Source organism: Plecotus auritus (assembly GCF_963455305.1).
Source record: "Plecotus auritus genome assembly, chromosome: 10".
Classification (NCBI taxonomy): domain Eukaryota; kingdom Metazoa; phylum Chordata; class Mammalia; order Chiroptera; family Vespertilionidae; genus Plecotus; species Plecotus auritus.
In genome coordinates, this window is record NC_137785.1 from 13591635 (window position 1) to 13608003 (window position 16369).

A 16369-nucleotide genomic window follows, 5' to 3' on the forward strand; every position below is an offset into this window, starting at 1 on the left:
ACTGCGAACAAACATTAAAATCTGATTAGCAAACGCACATTGAAGTGTTTAGAGGGAAAGTGCGCTGATATCCACCATGTACTTTGTCATTGTTCAAAAAAAGGAAGGGGAGCCCTGGCCGGTTTTCTCAGTGGTTAGAGCTCGGCCCACACACCAAATGGTCATGGGTTCGAGTCCCGGTCAAGGGCAGGAACCTGAGTTGCAGTTTCAATCCTGTTCAGGAGGCAACCAATCGATGTCTTTCTCTCTCTCTCCCCCTCCCTTCCTCCCTCTCTCTCTTACACTCTCTCCAAAATCAATAGAAAAAATATCCTTGGGGAGTAGAAAAAAAAGAAAAGAAAAATATTAACGGGTGAGGATTAACAAAAACATTAGCAACAACAACAACAAAGGAGAATGGATGGATGGTTAGAGAGGGAAATAAGTGGATAAAAGTATGGTAGATAATTGTAGACGCTAGGTGCTGGGTATATGGATTAGCTGTAAAATATTCTTTTATTTTTTAAACAGATTTTTTAAAATTCCTCACCCGAGGATATTTTTCCACTGATATTTGGAGAGAGTGGAAGAGAGAGGAAAAGACAGAGAGAAATATCCATGTGAGAGAAACACATCAATTGGTTGCCTCCTGCACGAACCGTGACCAGGGTCCCAGCGGGGAGGAGCCTGCAACCGAGGTACATGCCCCTGACCTGAATCCAACCTGGGACCCTTCGGTTCGCAGGCCGATGCTCTATCCAATGAGCCAAAGGGCTATTTTTTTTTTTTTTTAAATCCTCACCTATGTTTTTATTGATTTGAAAGAGAGAGAGAGGAAGGGAGACAGATCAATCTGTTCCCTCTGTAGGTGCCCAGCCGGCGGGGTGGGGTGGGGGGCCTGAGGTCCCCCTGCTTGGCACTGGGGCCGGGGGAGCAGCCTAAGGTCCGCTAGCCCAGCACCAGGACAGGAAGCGCACCTTGAGGTCCCCTGTCAAGCCCTGCCCGGGGATGGGCCTGAGGTCCCCTGTCAAGCCTCACAGGGCCAGGGAGGGCGTAGCCTCAGGTCCCTGCTGATTGCTTAAGGCTCCTTATGGGAACTTGGCCTCAGCTGTGGGTGCAGCCATCTTTGTGAAGGAGTGATGGTTAATTAGCATATTCCCTCTTTATTAGATAGGATATCTCCATCTCATTACACCACTCCTGTGAGGGAATCTGCATTTTACATGGGAGGAACTGAAGTTCGGAGAGCTGATAAAAGACCGAATTTAGGGCGAAGGAGGAGTTTCAGGCGGAGTTGATGTGCGAAGGAGCTGCGGGAGGATCACAGGCGGTTTCTGGAGATCCCCCACGCCCCTCCCACTTCGGGCACCATCCCCACTCAGGCCCCGCCCCTGGATACGGTCCTTGTTATTCGGCTAAGGCCCCAACTCCCCGGAGGGCGCTGGGCGCGCCGGGGCCAATGGGAGCCTGCGGGTCGGTCCCGCCCGTGCAAGCCTCGCCCTTGTCTTAACTATTAATCGTAGCAGCTTCCGCCGAGCGAGCTGAGAGCCACGCGGCGCGGGGGAGAGCTGCTGTGGGCTGGCAGCAGTTATCGTCAGGGGTCCCGGACCACCGCCTTCCGCGCCCAGTGGCCTGGACCTCCCCTCCCGGATCCAAGAACCTGGTTCTCCTCTCCCGGAGCTCCGTTTACCGCTCCCCTTCCTCCCCCAGACACAGGGCTCCCGAGTCCTCCTCTTCCAGGACCAGGTACTCCAGGTCCCCGCCTCCCGGATCCAGGCGTCCGGTATCTGCGCCACCAGGACCTCGGCCGCGTCATCCCTCCCGAGCCAAGGACCCCGGTCCTGGAGAAACTCCTGGATTCCCACTCCCGCGGCCAAGAAACCCAGCTTTCGGGCTCCGGACACAACCTCCGAGCAGGGAAGCCCCCGCGCCAGCCTCGGGACCTCAGACACGCCATCTGCCAAGAACCAGGAACTTCGGCGGCGCCGTGAACACACGCCAGGGACCCTCCGCTCCAGCCCCCAGCTGCTACTCCACTCAGTTCGAAGGAACGTGGGTGTCCTAGGCCGGAGCCCCAAGCCCTCCCAGTTTCCAGGCTCTAAGAAACCCCGGGGTGTTCATTATGGTGGCCGATCCGCCTAAGGGAGACCCCACATGGCCGGCCGCGAAGCCCACCGCGAACGGTGTCCCAGCGTTGGTGCCCAAAGAGGACCCAGGCGCCGCAGAAGGCGGCTGCTGTTCCCGGGGCCAGGCGCGCCGCTGCCTTCGCGCCAACCTGCTGGTGCTGCTGACCGTGGCGTCCGTGGTGACGGGCGTGGCGTTGGGGCTGGGGGTGTCCGCGGCCGGCGGCTCGGCGGCGCTGGGCCCCGCGCATCAGGCGGCCTTCGCCTTCCCGGGTGAGCTGCTGCTTCGCCTGTTGCGGATGATCATCTTGCCGCTGGTGGTGTGCAGCCTGATCGGCGGCGCCGCCAGCCTGGACCCGAGCGCGCTTGGGCGCCTGGGCGCCTGGGCGCTGCTCTTTTTCCTGGTCACCACGCTCATAGCGTCCGCTCTCGGCGTGGGCATCGCGCTGGCTCTGCAGCCCGGCGCCTCCGACACCGCCTACACCGCCGCCGGCAACGCCTCGGTGGGGGGCACCGTCTCGAAGGACACGGCCCCCAGCAAGGAGGTGCTGGATTCCTTCTTGGATCTTGTGAGGTCAGAACCCGCGGCCGGAGGAGGGGAGCGGGGAAGAGGGTGCTTCAGCCACATGGCGGAGGCGGGGCAGGGCGGTGGGGGGGGGGGGGGAAGGTGTTAAGGATAGATTCTCCAGAGTCCGGACACCTCCAGGGCCTCAGGAAACTGGGGTTGGGGTGGGGGTGGGGGAGCTCTGGTCTTTCAAGGGGGAGTAGAGACTCCTGGGGAAGGAAGCTTCTAAATGTGGGGGACTGGAGACATAAGGGGGGACCCCACATAAGGGTGCTTACAGAGAAAAGGGAAAGTAATGCTTGGGGGACATAAGAGGGCCTCTCCTATCAGGGGAGGGGATCCTGAGGATTTCCAAGGGGAATTTTGGTGGCCACGGACCCCAGGATGGGGCTTCTGGATGAAGGTTTGAGTCCAGGGTCTGGATAAATCCCAGTGAGCCCCACCAGGCCCCCTCCTAGTCCCAGGGCTTCCCATGCCATGTGCCACCCGGACTGCCAGGTTCTTTTCTCAGCCGCCCTTCCCACCCCGTTCAGCTGGGCCCTGGTGGCTTCCCCACCATATGTTCCTGGTAAGTCCTGCCACCTCCACCACTTTCCATTCCATTCCATTCCCTCCTCTGTGCGAGAAGGGAGCCAGTTGCAAAGGGGGCAGATTCTTTTCCTTCTGGCCTCTCCCTCCTTTACCCCCAGGAATGGCTCTCCCTCCTTTTAATGAGGACAGACTGCTGGATCCCCATGGCCTTTCCTTGGGGTCCTGCTGACTCAGTGTCTCCAGGTTGATGGGGGACTTCCTGGAAGTGGTGGAGGTAAATGATGAGTCACGGAACTGGGTTCCCCCAGCCTCTTGGGGCCTCTGTGCCGCCAGAGATGGGAAACTCACCCAGAAGTTGCAGTGGGTGGTACCTCCTGGCTAGGGGAGATTAGCCGCTTGGCTGGCCAGGTGCACAACCACGCGAAGGCTGTTTATGCTTATGGGCCTCCCCATGTGCCAAAACAGATGTAATTCTGTATCTGTGTTGGCCAGCCACTCCCAGACTCAGCTGAAACATCTTGAGCCACACAGCTGGGCACAGACACACAGAAACTCGGCCATGGCTGTGATGTCGCACACCGACAAATGGGCTTGCCCCCACTATCCCACACGCATATCCTGTCACGAAAGTGGCCGCGGGAACACAGATGCACATTCCTGATACACACAGCCATCTCTTGTCTCCCTCTGTCCTCACCTCTTCCCAATGCCCAGAGCTTCTGAGCTACGGGCCGGCCCCCGGGGCCAGCCTGCCCTTTTCTCGGTTCTCGGAGGAAGTGGCTGATGCAAGACGTCCAGGGTATTAAGTTTGCTTCTTGAGATCAAAGGTGACCCTGCTCCAGCCTGCCTGGGGAAGCCAGCATTCCTGATCCTCATCGGAAATCCTCTGGGGCTAGGATGACAGCCTACAGGGGCCCTGGGAGACCAGCTCAGACTCCCTTGCCCCGTAAATGTGCAGGCCAGGTTCAGCTCTGCCTGACCGAACCTAGTTGAGGCACAGGGGGTGGGGGGGCACACATTTGGGTGCAATGGGCCTGCAAGGTTCTACCCACCTCAAGGGGCCACCCCAGCCCCATGGAAAACACCCCCCCCGCCCCCCACTTCCCCCTGCGGTATCTAATAACCACCTCCATGACTATCTTTACAGAAATCTCTTCCCTTCCAACCTGGTGTCCGCAACCTTCCGCTCAGTGAGTCCTGGGGGCAGGGGTGGGTGGGGGGAATCCCCAAAGGAGTGGGTGGGCAGGGAGGAAGTCAGCCAATTGCAGCCCCTTGGTGCTTGATTTTGGGTGGTACCTGCCCACATATTTACAGACACTATTTCAGGGTTCTAGGGTGACCTCTGAAACCTATCCACAACCCCTCAGCCACAAATGAGGGTACGGGTTCCCAGCCCCCGCGGGTTCTAATTCTAGCTGGGTGATGCTGGGCAAGTGCCTTTCCTTCTCTGAACCTCGGTTCCTGCCTCTAGAAAACGGGGCATGAGCAGTCTTATCCCAGTGGGGCTGCTGGTGGGACGGGGTGCGATGATGTGTGAAGGGACGTCTGGGCAGGCTTGGAGCGTTGCAGGAGCCAGTACAGGGTCGGGGGGGCCTGGGTGACCATTACACTGACTCTCCCCAATCCCCTTGCAGTACTCAACCTACTACAAAAAGGACAATGGAACCTATGTGAAGGTGAGAGCAGGAGAAGGGTGGGGGGCCCTAGCCTCTGTTTACCCCCTGGTCTAGCCTCTGTTTACCCCCCGGTCTTCTGACATTTGGCGTGTAATTTGGTTTTAAGCTCTGTGCGGCCTTTCTCCAATATCTGTCCTCCTGCCTTTCTGGAGTCTCCATGTTGACCTCTCTTCTCCCCCACTGCCCACTGTGGTCCAGGCTCTTGTTTCCCACCCACCCCATCCTGGCCTCGTCCCAGATCTGCCCCGGGCCTGGCAGCCGAAGTGGTCTTTCCAAAGTACAAACCTGTCCCTGCCTCTCCCTGCTCAAAGCCCCATCATGCTCCCGGGTGTCCTGAGAAGAAAGCCCAGGCTCCTTGCCACAGGTCCTAGGACACTTTGAGGTCAGACCCCTGCCCCGTCGCCCTCCCAGTCTCATCTCGTGATTCGGCCCAACTCATGCCACTCCAGACACAGGGGGTTTCTTCCTGCTTTTTGAATGCCCAAGTTGCTCTCATTTCTAGGCTGTTATAAATTATTTCATCTCTCTAGACGGTGGTTCTCAACCTTTCTAATGCCGCGTGCGACCCTTTAATACAGTTCTTCATGTTGTGGTGACCCCCAACCATAAAATTATTTTCGTTGCTACTTCCTAACTGTAATTTTGCTACTGTTAATGAATCGTAATGTAAATATCTGTGTTTTCCGATGGTCTTAGGCGACCCTGCTAGCGGTTCTCAACCTGAGGGTCGATACCACTGCTCTAGAACATTCTACCACCCCCTCTTGACCTGGTTCACCCTTCCTGTTCACCAGGTCTCACTCAGCCCCTTCCTCCAGGAAGCCCTACCTGATTACCCATACCCCTGAGCTGGCACCAACCTCTACTCCCTTAGTTCCCACACTCCCCAGGGTCTCCAATTTCAACCCTGCTCACTCTGGGTGATCCCTGGTCGTAGGTCTATTTCCCCCGGACCTGGACCCTGAGCCTTGGTAGGAAGGGACCCAGGACAGGCCCTCAGTGAGCTTGCAAGTTGACTGAGCATTCCCGTCCCGTCTCCACCTGTTCCTTGCCCACAGGCGGAGGGTGAGGTGGAGGGAATGAACATCCTGGGCCTGGTGGTGTTTGCCATCGCCTTTGGCGTGTGCCTGCGGAAGCTGGGGCCTGAGGGGGAGCTGCTCATCCGCTTCTTCAACTCCTTCAATGACGCCACCATGGTGCTGGTCTCCTGGATCATGTGGTAGGTGGTGGGAGGGGGGCTTGGGGTGTAGGATGGGGCGACCTGTGCACTCCTCAGAGCCAGAAGGCCTGGATTCAAATCCAGCATTGACCATCCCATGGCTGTGTGACATTGGGCAAGTGACTTACCCTCTCTGTGCCTCCGTTTCCTCATTATAAAATAAGGACAGTGCTGTATTCCGTGAAAGCTGAGACTGAGACTAGCACCTTGATCTTACTGGAAGGTGGCGAAAACACAGCCACGCTATAGCCCCAGCCTGGCTAACACATCTCAGTTTTAGATTTAAAGGTAATCAAATGTTTGTCTTTGGATCAATGATCTAAAATTGCACCTACTGCCCTAGCCGGTTTGGCTTCAGTGGATAGAGCATCGACCTGCGGACTGAAGGGTCCCTGGTTCCATTCTGGTCAAGGGCACATATTTGGGTTGCAGCCTCCTCCCTGGGCCTGGTTGGGGTGCGTGCAGGAGGCAACCAATAGATGTGTTTCTCTCACATCGATATTTCTCTCTGTCCCTCTCTCCTCCACTTGCTCTAAAAATCAATGGAAAAATATCCTTGGGTGAGGAATCTAAAATAAATAAAATAAAATAAAATAAAATAAAATAAAATAAAATAAAATAAAATAAAATAAATAAAATAAGATAAGATAAAATAAAATAAGATAAGATAAAATAAAATAAAATAAAATAAAATAAAATAAATAAAATAAGATAAGATAAAATAAAATAAGATAAGATAAAATAAAATAAAATAAAATAAAATAAAATAAAATAAAATAAAATCCAGTATAATAAAAGGGTAATATGCAAATAAACAGCAGAACAACCAGTTGCTATGACATGCACTGACCACCAGGGGGCAGACGCTCAATGCAGGGGCTGCCCCCTGGTGGTCAGTGCACTCCCACAGGGGGAGCGCCACTCAGCCAGAAGCCGGGCTGACAGTTCGCAGCTGGCAAGTGCAGGGCGGTGGTGGGAGCCTCTCCCGCCTCTACAGCAGCAACATCCCCCAAGTGCTCCGGGACTGCGAAAGGGCGCAGGCCGGGCTGAGGGACAACCCTCTCCCAGTGCACGAATGTCGTGCACTGGGCCTCTAGTAAAATATAAAATAGCACTGGCTTTATAGGGTTATCACAAAGATGAAACAAGTGACTGGGTATAGGTCAAGATAGCACTTAGAAAGTGCTTTAAGTGCCTGACACCTACTGAGCATTCACTTAATATAACTACAACTCTTACATTATGGGTTTTGTTAAATGACCTTCGTTAATGAGAAAAAAACATGTTCACAGGCCTCTGGCTTCCATACTTGTCCCCTCCCCAGCCTCACCCTGATCCTCAGGCCCTGCCCTGGATCTAGAAGGTCAGAAATCTGGAGGGGGGCCAGAGTTGCTGCATTTTAAAAAAGTATATTTCTATTGATTTCAGAGAGGAAGAGAAAGGGAGAGAGTTAGAAACATCAATGATGAGAAAGAATCATTGATCAGCTGCCTCCTGCACATCCCACACTGGGGATCAAGCCTGTAACTCGAGCTTGTGCTCTGACCGGGAATCAAACCATGACCTCTTGGTTCATAGGTCAGTGCTCAACCACTGAGACACACCGGCCAGAAAAGTTGCTGCTTTTTAAAAAATATATATATATATATTTTTATTGATTTCAGAGAGGAAGGAAGAGGGAGAGAGAGACAGAAACATTAATGAGACAGAATCATTGACTGGCTGCTTCTTGCATGCCCCCTACTAGGGATTGAGCCTGCACCCCAGGCATGTGCCCTTGACCGGAATTGAACCCGGGACCCTTCAGTCTGCAGGCTGACGCTCTATCCACTGAACCAAACTGGCTAGGACAAGTTGCCGCATTTTTAACAAGCCCTATACCCTGCCCACCTGGTTCCAGTGCCGCCAGCATCTAAGAAGCTGCTGTGCGGGCATCGAGTGCACCTTGGCTAATAAGAGCACTTTGCCGGAGAGGCGGTGTGTGTGGGTAAGAGCAGGCTGTGCAGCTGGGTGGCCTGGGTTGCCATTTCGGCATGGCCACTTCCTAGCTGTGCCCTACAACAAGTTACTTATCCCTCTGTACTTCAGTTTCCCTCCCTGGAAAATGGGGCTGAGCGGACCAGGCACAAAAAAGTTAATACACACACACACAAAAAAAGTTAATACGTGTAAAGTGCTTGGGACAGTGCCTGACCTATGGCAGGCTTGCAGAAAACAATGTGAGCTAATATTTATCTAGTACTTGACTTGTATAATTTCTTGGCACAGCCCACTGGCCAGAACATGGGCATTTGTCCAAACCCAGGTGCACAGGTTGCTGGGAAATGGTGCCTTTCTTCTCTTACTAAAGAGGAGAAGGGTTTGGGAGACAACTGGTAAAAGCGATCAAGCAGTGCCGGAGGCAGTCTTGGGAGGCCTCCTGGCTGGGAGGCATAAGCACCCCGGGATCTTCACTCCGGGAGAGGGTGCTGAAGTTTATCGATGAATTATTAAAAAGCACTCAGCTCATTTCAACTGGCATCTCCTTTCGTCCTCCCAGCATTTCTTATGAGGTCGGGAGCAGTATTGTTCCTGCTTTACGGACCTATTAAATTTTGTTAATTCAATGGTAGCTGTCAGAGACTCGAGAAAGGGGCACCCTGGTGGGGAAGATTCAGTCACGCTCAGGGGCTCAGCCTATCGCACAGGCTTCACGCCTTGGAGCTGTTATTGAGACTTGAGCCATGGTCTTTCCATTTTTCATGATGTGGTGAGAGATTATATTGGTTTAAGTCACGCGAGCTGCTGTAACAAAGGAACCCAGAAATCGTAAATGACTCACGCATGGTGCATGCTTCTCTCTCGGTCTTGGGTTAAGCCCAAATCTGGTTGGTGACTCTACTCACAAGTGGCGAGGGAAGCAGCCAGGCTGCTTTTATCACCTGGCTACGCTATCTTCAAGGGGAGAGGGCAGCCCTGACCGGTTTGGCTCTGGATAGAGCTTCGGCCTGCAGACTGAAGGGTCCCAGGTTCGATTCCGGTCAAGGGCATGTACCTGGGTTGCGGGCACATCCCCAGTAGGAGGTGTGCAGGAGGCAGCTGATCGATGTTTCTCTCTCATCGATGTTTCTAACTCTCTGTCCCTCTCCCTTCCTCTCTGTAAAAAATCAATAAAATATATTTAAAAAAAAGGGGGGGGGGAGGGCAGGGGAGGTGCCGGGTTTCCACACACACTGCTCCGGGCGCCTCCTGACTCTGAGGGGGCCGGTGGCCAGGCCGTGTGGGGCACAGTGCCTGGCCCCGAGTGGGCACGTGCTCAGAGGCTGCCTGTGTCTCCTGGGTGTTAGGTATGCCCCCGTGGGCATCTTGTTCCTGGTGGCCAGCAAGATCGCCGAGAGGGATGACGTCGGGGAGCTCTTCACCAGCGTGGGCAAATACATCCTGTGCTGCCTGCTGGGCCACGCCATCCACGGGCTCCTGGTGCTGCCCCTCATCTACTTCCTCTTCACCCGGAAGAACCCCTACCGCTTCCTGTGGGGCATCACCACACCGCTGGTCACCGCCTTCGGGACCGCCTCCAGGTGTGACCTGGGGGTAGTTTAGAGCCAAGGGACCTGGAGCAGGCAGGCATCGCGTGTCTGAAGGCCCCTGAACTTCTGTGTTGGGGGACCTGCGGTCTGGGCACAGGGGCTGGACTTTCCCAAGTTTCTCCTAAGGTCCCGGATCCCAGCCCCCCTAAAATTAGGAAACAGCTGCCTTAGAGATTTCCTCCTCCCTTCCTGAGAGCCCTTCCTTCCCGCCAAGGCCTGGCCCTCGGGGATGAGAGCTCCACTCCGGATCCAGCCTCAGGGAGCTATTCCCACCTCCTCAGCTGAGCCTGTCCCTCAGAAGGGGCCATCCCTGCGGTGGCACCCCCAAGAGAGTTAGTAATTCTTAGCTGAGGTCCATTCTCGGTGGAGATAGCAGGTGGGAGTCAGTGAGCTCTGAGACATAGGATTTAGGTATGAGTTTTTGTGTGCACTTTGAGTAGCAGCGTGCCCAGGACGCCCGCATGATGGAATAGCTTCTGTCTACAGGATCCCTAGTACCTTCTGGCCCTGGGAAGCGAAGGGCACCCATTGCTGGAAAGGCTGTGGGTGGAGGCTGGGAGAGCGTGGAGCTAGTGGGTGGGCGTGCCCAGGTTGGCGGGCGGGGCTTGGGTCAGGGGGCGGGGCTGTGTGGGCGGGGCTTCGTGGGTGGGTGGGGCCAGTCCTGGGTGGCCTGGGTGCGCTAACCCAGATCTGTGGTCCCTCACAGCTCCGCCACTTTACCGCTGATGATGAAGTGCGTGGAGGAGAAGAATGGCGTCTCTAAGCATATCTGCCGCTTCATCCTGCCCATCGGCGCCACGGTCAACATGGATGGAGCCGCCCTCTTCCAGTGCGTGGCCGCAGTGTACATTGCCCAGTTCAACCAGCAGCCCTTGGACTTCGTGAAGATCATCACCATCTTGTGAGTGTGGGTTGGCCAGCCGACCCCTCCCCTGAGAGCGGACCCGGGCTGGTAGAGCAGGGCTCCTGTGGTAGCTTCTCCCATTGGGAGGCCCCTCCCTGACCCCCCCTCTCCTCCCCCAGGGTCACCGCCACAGCATCCAGCGTGGGCGCCGCGGGCATCCCTGCTGGAGGTGTCCTCACCCTGGCCATCATCCTGGAGGCAATCAATCTGCCGGTTGACATCTCCTTGATCCTGGCTGTGGACTGGCTAGTGTGAGTGTGGGTTTGGGGGCTTAGGGGGGTCCAGGGGCACTCCCGGGAAAGGGGATGAGGAAGAGGGCCATTGAGAGCCTCTGGGCAGAAGAGGAGAGGAAGGCAGGAGTTCTAGAGGCAAGGGGATGGGACCTTGGGAAGGAAGGGGTCTTGGGGCTTGTAAGAAGAACCCTAGCCCCAGCTGATTTGGCTCACTGGATAGAGCGTCAGCCTGCGGACTGAAGGGTCCCAGGTTCGATTCCAGTCAAGGGCACATGCCCGGGTTGCAGGCTTGATCCCAGTAGGGGGCATGCAGGAGGCAGCTGATCAAGGATTCTCTCTCATCATTGATGTTTCTCTCTCTCCCTCTCCCTTCCTCTCTGAAATCAATAAAAACATATTAAAAAAAAAAAAAAGAAGAAGAACGCTAGAAAGGTAGCGTGTGTAATAGAGTGGACCCTTAGGTCAGGCCACCATTGCTAGCTAGTATGACCTTGGGCTAGTATTTACTCTCTGTCTCAGTTTCTCCATCTGTAACATGGAGAGAATAGTCCCTCCTTGAGATTAGATGACTTAAATGCCACTTACTTACAAGAGCCCCTAGTAAGTTGTAAATGCTGCATACGTAATTGTTAGCTATCTGTATTAAGCTGCTAAGAGCATAAAAGATTGGAAACGCTTTGGTTTCAAGTTAGAGAATGAACATATGTCTTAGCAATATCACTCCTAGGTTTATACCCAAGAGAATTGAAAACATGTCCACAAAAACTTGTACACAAATGTTCATAGTATATTATTCTATTAATCACTATTCATAATAGGGGAACAGATAGAAACAATCCAACTGTCCATCAGCTAATGAATAGAGAGACAAAATGTCACCTATCCATCCAATGGACTATAGAACGAAGCACTGATACATCCACGTCACCTCATGGGTGGTCCTGAGAGCATTATGCTGAGCGAGAGAAGCCACACTCAAAGGACCACATGGCCTATGACTCCATTTCTATGAAATGTCCAGAATAGGCAAATCTATATAAAGTAGATTAGTGGCTGCCTAGGGCTGGGGGATAGCTGCTTAATGGGTGTGGGGGGTTATTTTTGGAGTGGTAAAAATACTCTGGAATTAAATAGTGGTGATGGTTGCACAATTCTGAATATACTAAAAACCACTGGACTGTACACTTTTTTTTACTGATTGATTAAGGTATTACATATGTGTCCTTATCCCCCCGATTGCCCCCACCCCCACTTTTTAAAAAAATATTTTTTTTTTTGTTGATTTCAGAGAGGAAGGGAGAGGAAGAGAGAGAGAGAGAAACATCAATGATGCGAGAGAATCATTGATCGGCTGCCTCCTGCATGCCCCCTACTGGGGATTGAGCCCACAACCTGGGCATGTGCCCTTGACCGGAATCGAACCTGGGACCCTTTAGTCCGCAGGCCGACGCTATCTACTGAGCCAAACCAGCCAGGGCTGGGCTGTACATTTTTAATGGGTGATTTTAATGGTGTGTGAATTGTAGCTCCATTTTCTAAAATGTCACATACACACAGTCACATACATACACAGAAAGCATAAAGAGGAAAGAAAAAGATCCTTAGGATTCTAAGGAGGAGAAAGGCCTGAAGGAGAACTCAGTGTTTCAGGGGCAAGAGGAGGGGTGGAGGTGGAGGGTCTTCTGGGGCCCCAAGAAAAGGAGGGGTGACTTTGAGGTTCCAGAAGGAACAAATCTTGTTTTAGTGGAAGAAGGATCAATAGGGTCCTGAGAGGATAGAGGAGGAGACCTTTGGGGTTCAAAGGCAGAGGAAATATGATGGGACACTTTGTCATTCCAGAGGCAAGGGGGGTGGGGGCTTTGAGGATCTCGGAGGAGGAATAATTGGCATCCTGAGAGGATGGAGGGATGGATGCCCTGGGCCCAGGGCTATAGAATAGGGTTCTGTGTAGGACGGTGTGATGAAGACTTCATGATTCCCAGGAGAGAGGGGGGAGAGCTGGGCCTTGACCCCACCCCTCCCATTCATGTCCCCGTCACTCCTCCCCTTTCAGGGACCGGTCCTGTACCGTCCTCAACGTGGAAGGTGATGCCTTTGGGGCGGGACTCCTCCAACATTACGTGGATCGGACAAAGTCTGTGAGCTCAGTGCCCCAGTTGGTGGAGGTGAAGACTTGTGTGGATCCGACGCCCGACCCCATTGAGGAGGGGAACCCCCTCCTCAAAAGCTATCCAAGACCTGCTGCGAATGCTGACAACTTTGAGAAGGAATCGGTCATGTAAGCCCAGTAGGGACCTTCCCTGCGGATGGGGCACTTTGGACATTCAAATCACGAGAGATGGATAAAGGGACAAACCGGGGCTCTGGCGGCCCTGCCCATACACTCCGGCGAGCCAGGAGCCCAGCCTCCCTCCCCAGCCCCAGACCTGAGAGGCTTTGCTGCTAGGATATATGTGTATGTGGGTGTGAATGTCTCCCCAAACCTCCCTGATCTCAGCTCCTGCCCCCACCCAAGGTTACGAAACAGCAAATGGAGAAGTGGTGTTCTCCACGCTCATCCTGGGAGTCTGCCTGGCCTCCCCATCTCAGGGCAGGGCACAGGCACAGGGCACAGGTCGCCACGTGGAACTGTGGCCTCTTGATGGGATGTTCCCACATGTGCTGGCTCCTTTGCTGGTTACTGTGGTGGGTGTGGGGGTGTGTGGGTGCTTGACTCCACGGTACGTTCCACCCTGTCCCGGGAACTCTGGGTAACTCTGGGTAGGGGGAGACTGAGGACAAACACTGCTGTCACTCCAGAGGACATTTTTTAGCAATAACATTGCCAAGCCCTAGCCAGTTTTGCTCAGTGGTTAGAGCGTTGGCCCGTGGACTGGAGGGTCGCGGGTTTGATTCCGGTCAAGGGCACATACCTCAGTCGCGTTCAGGAGGCAACCAATAGATGTTTCTCTTGGCCTCTCCCCCTCCCACTCTCTAAAAATCAATGGAAAATATATCCTTGAGGGAGGATTAACAAAACAAAAAGAAAGTTGTCAAATATATCTAATCAGATGTTTTTAAGAATTTGACTAGAAGCACTAGCCACACAGGAATAAAAAACAAACAGGAGCCCTAACCGGTTTAGCTCAGTGGATAGAGCGTCGGCCTGCGGACTCAAGGGTCCCAGGTTCGATTCCGGTCAAGGGCATGTACCTTGGTTGTGGGCACATCCCCAGTAGGGGGTGTGCAGGAGGCAACTGATTGATGTTTCTCTCTCATTGATGTTTCTCACTCTCCCTCTCCCTTCTTCTCTGTAAAAAATCAATAAAATATATTTAAAAAAACACACAAAAAAAACACAACAGGATAAGTTGGACTTCATGGAAATGTCTGTCCGTCAACACCATGGGCAACTACCAGGAGCTGCCATGCACACCTACCAGGATGGCAACAAATACACACCACATCCTGTCAGGCGTGTGGCACAACTGGACAGAGCCCATGCATTCTGGGTGGCAATGCAGAACGGTCCAGTCACTTTGGAAAGTGGCTAGGCAGTCTTCTCTTTATTTTTAGAGAGGGAGAGAGACATCGATTTGTTCCACTTATTTATGCATTCATTGGTTGATTCTTTTTTTAAAAATATATTTTTATTGTTTTCAGAGAGAAAGGGAGAGGGAGAAAGAGATAGAAACATCAATGATGAGAATCATTGCTTGGCTGCCTCCTGCGCGCCCCTAACTGGGGATTGAGCCCGCAACCTGGGCATGTGCCCTTGACCGGGATCGAACCTGGGACCCTTCAGTCTGCAGGCCAATGCTCTATCCACTGAGCCAAACCGGCTGGGGCCATTGGTTGATTCTTATTTGTACCCTGACCAGGGGATCAAACCCACAACCTTGGTCTATCGGGACAACACTCTAACCAACTGAGCTACTTGGCCAGGGCGGCTAAGGCAATCTTATCAAAATAAAACGCACACTTACCCTACAGCTCAGGAGCCCCACTGCTGGGAATTTACCCAAGAGAAATGAAAGCTTCCGCTCACATGAAAACCAGGGCACACATGTTTATAGCTGCTGTCTTTCTGATTGCCAAAATTCCGAAGGAAGTCGCTCGGATAAACTGGTACAGTTATCATTATGCGATTGAAGGCTACTTGGCAAAAAAAAAACAAAAAAAAAAAAGCAAGTACTGGTACGCAGTTGGCGCTTGAACAACACGGGTTTGAATTGCAAAGGTCCACTTATACATAGATTTAAAAAAAAATAAATACCTGTATTGTTTTGATCTGTTGGGAGCCTGGATGCAGAGGGCTGACTATGCATTGCTCTATGTCATAGACTAGATCAGCGCATACAGGGGACTTGAATGTCCATGGATTTCCGTATCCAGGGGGGTCCTGGAACCAGTCCCTCTGCGGATACTGAGGGACAACTTAAGTTCTGGGAAAACCAAGTTTGACTTCATGGGGGTTGGGGTCCCTGTTGTTCTAGGTCAACTGTACTCAACTTGGGTGCATCTCACAGGTAATATGTGGAGTGAAAAGCCAGAAACGGTACATGCTCTGGTTCTATTTACATGTAGGCCTAGGACAGGATAGAGAGACAGCCGTGTGGTCTTTCGAGTGCTGGTGGACTGGGGGAGGGCGCAAGGGAACCTGTGGTACAGCCAGTGTGACATGTCTTGATATGGGTGATGCTTACACAGATGGGAACGTTTGGAAAAGTTCGTGAACCTGTACACTTAAGTTGTGTGCATGTCTCCTATGTCGATTATCTTCCAGTTAAAAATGTGCCTTTCCTAGGAAGAAATTTACCTGTCGCTGTGATCACTTACATAAGAAGGCGGGTATCCCTTGGTATCCTAACTCGCTGCAGATAGCCCCAATAATGATTTGCTCTTTTAACCCCAAATTTGTTATTTAAATAAAAAACCTGCTGTGCAACTATTAACCCCATTGTACACGCAAGGTCTGTAGACGCAAGCGGCCGACCTTCCCCACATGCCATGCGCCTCCATAAAAAATGTTTTCCCTAAGTGGCACTCCTGACCAACTTTTAAATCATTTTTTGGGGAGAATTTTCAGCTGAGACTATTCAAGAACACCTGAATTGTGAGTAATATATTTATTTTTATGATATTCATTGCAGATTTTTAAAATTAAATTCAAAATATCGTGGCATGTGGGCATAGTTTTCGTTTTGTTTTTTGTTTTTGTTTTTTAAATACATTTTTATTGATTCCAGAGAGGAAGGGAGAGGGAGAGAGAGAAACATCAATGATGAGAGAGAATCATTGATTGGCTGCCTCCTGCACACCCCCCACTGGGGATCAAGACTGCAACATAGGCATGTGCCCTTGACCAGAATCGAACCCGGGACCATTCAGTCCGCAGGCTGACGGTCTATCCACTGAGCCAAACCGGCTAGGGCAGTGGTCGGCAAACTGCTGCTCTGTTAAAAAAAACAAAAAAACAAAAAAAAAAAAAACAAAAAAAAAAACTGCTGCTCTGTTGACTAATGAGTTTGCCGACCACTGGGATAGGGGTTTAATCACAAGGAACAACAGCCTGTAATTATTGGAATTGA

At 52.5% G+C, this 16369-nt stretch overlaps 1 protein-coding gene across 2 annotated transcripts; it reads left to right on the forward strand.

Moving 5' to 3' along the window:
- Positions 1-1517: 1517 nt before the first annotated feature.
- Positions 1518-16233, forward strand: SLC1A5 (solute carrier family 1 member 5). 2 transcript variants are annotated; one of them, XR_013959260.1, is made up of 9 exons: positions 1518-2676; positions 4346-4388; positions 4833-4874; positions 5933-6093; positions 9420-9653; positions 10369-10563; positions 10686-10817; positions 12853-13907; positions 14612-14942. XR_013959260.1 is itself a non-coding variant. In XM_080645891.1 (8 exons), exons 1-8 carry the CDS (start codon positions 2102-2104, stop codon positions 13079-13081), a joined length of 1611 nt encoding a protein of 536 aa, XP_080502017.1. In that variant the 5' UTR covers positions 1518-2101; the 3' UTR covers positions 13082-16233. The 2 variants fall into 2 exon arrangements, 1 of the variants encoding a protein (XP_080502017.1); XM_080645891.1 differs by having other exon boundaries at positions 12853-16233.
- The last annotated feature ends 136 nt before the right edge of the window (positions 16234-16369 follow it).

Coding starts and splice junctions, on each gene's coding strand:
- SLC1A5 (XM_080645891.1), top strand. CDS start 2,102: ATGGTGGCCGATCCGCCTAAGGGAGACCCCACATGGCCGGCCGCGAAG. Junction 4,875..5,932: donor ACAATGGAACCTATGTGAAG/GTGAGAGCAGGA, acceptor CCTTGCCCACAG/GCGGAGGGTGAGGTGGAGGG. Junction 10,564..10,685: donor GTGAAGATCATCACCATCTT/GTGAGTGTGGGT, acceptor CTCCTCCCCCAG/GGTCACCGCCACAGCATCCA.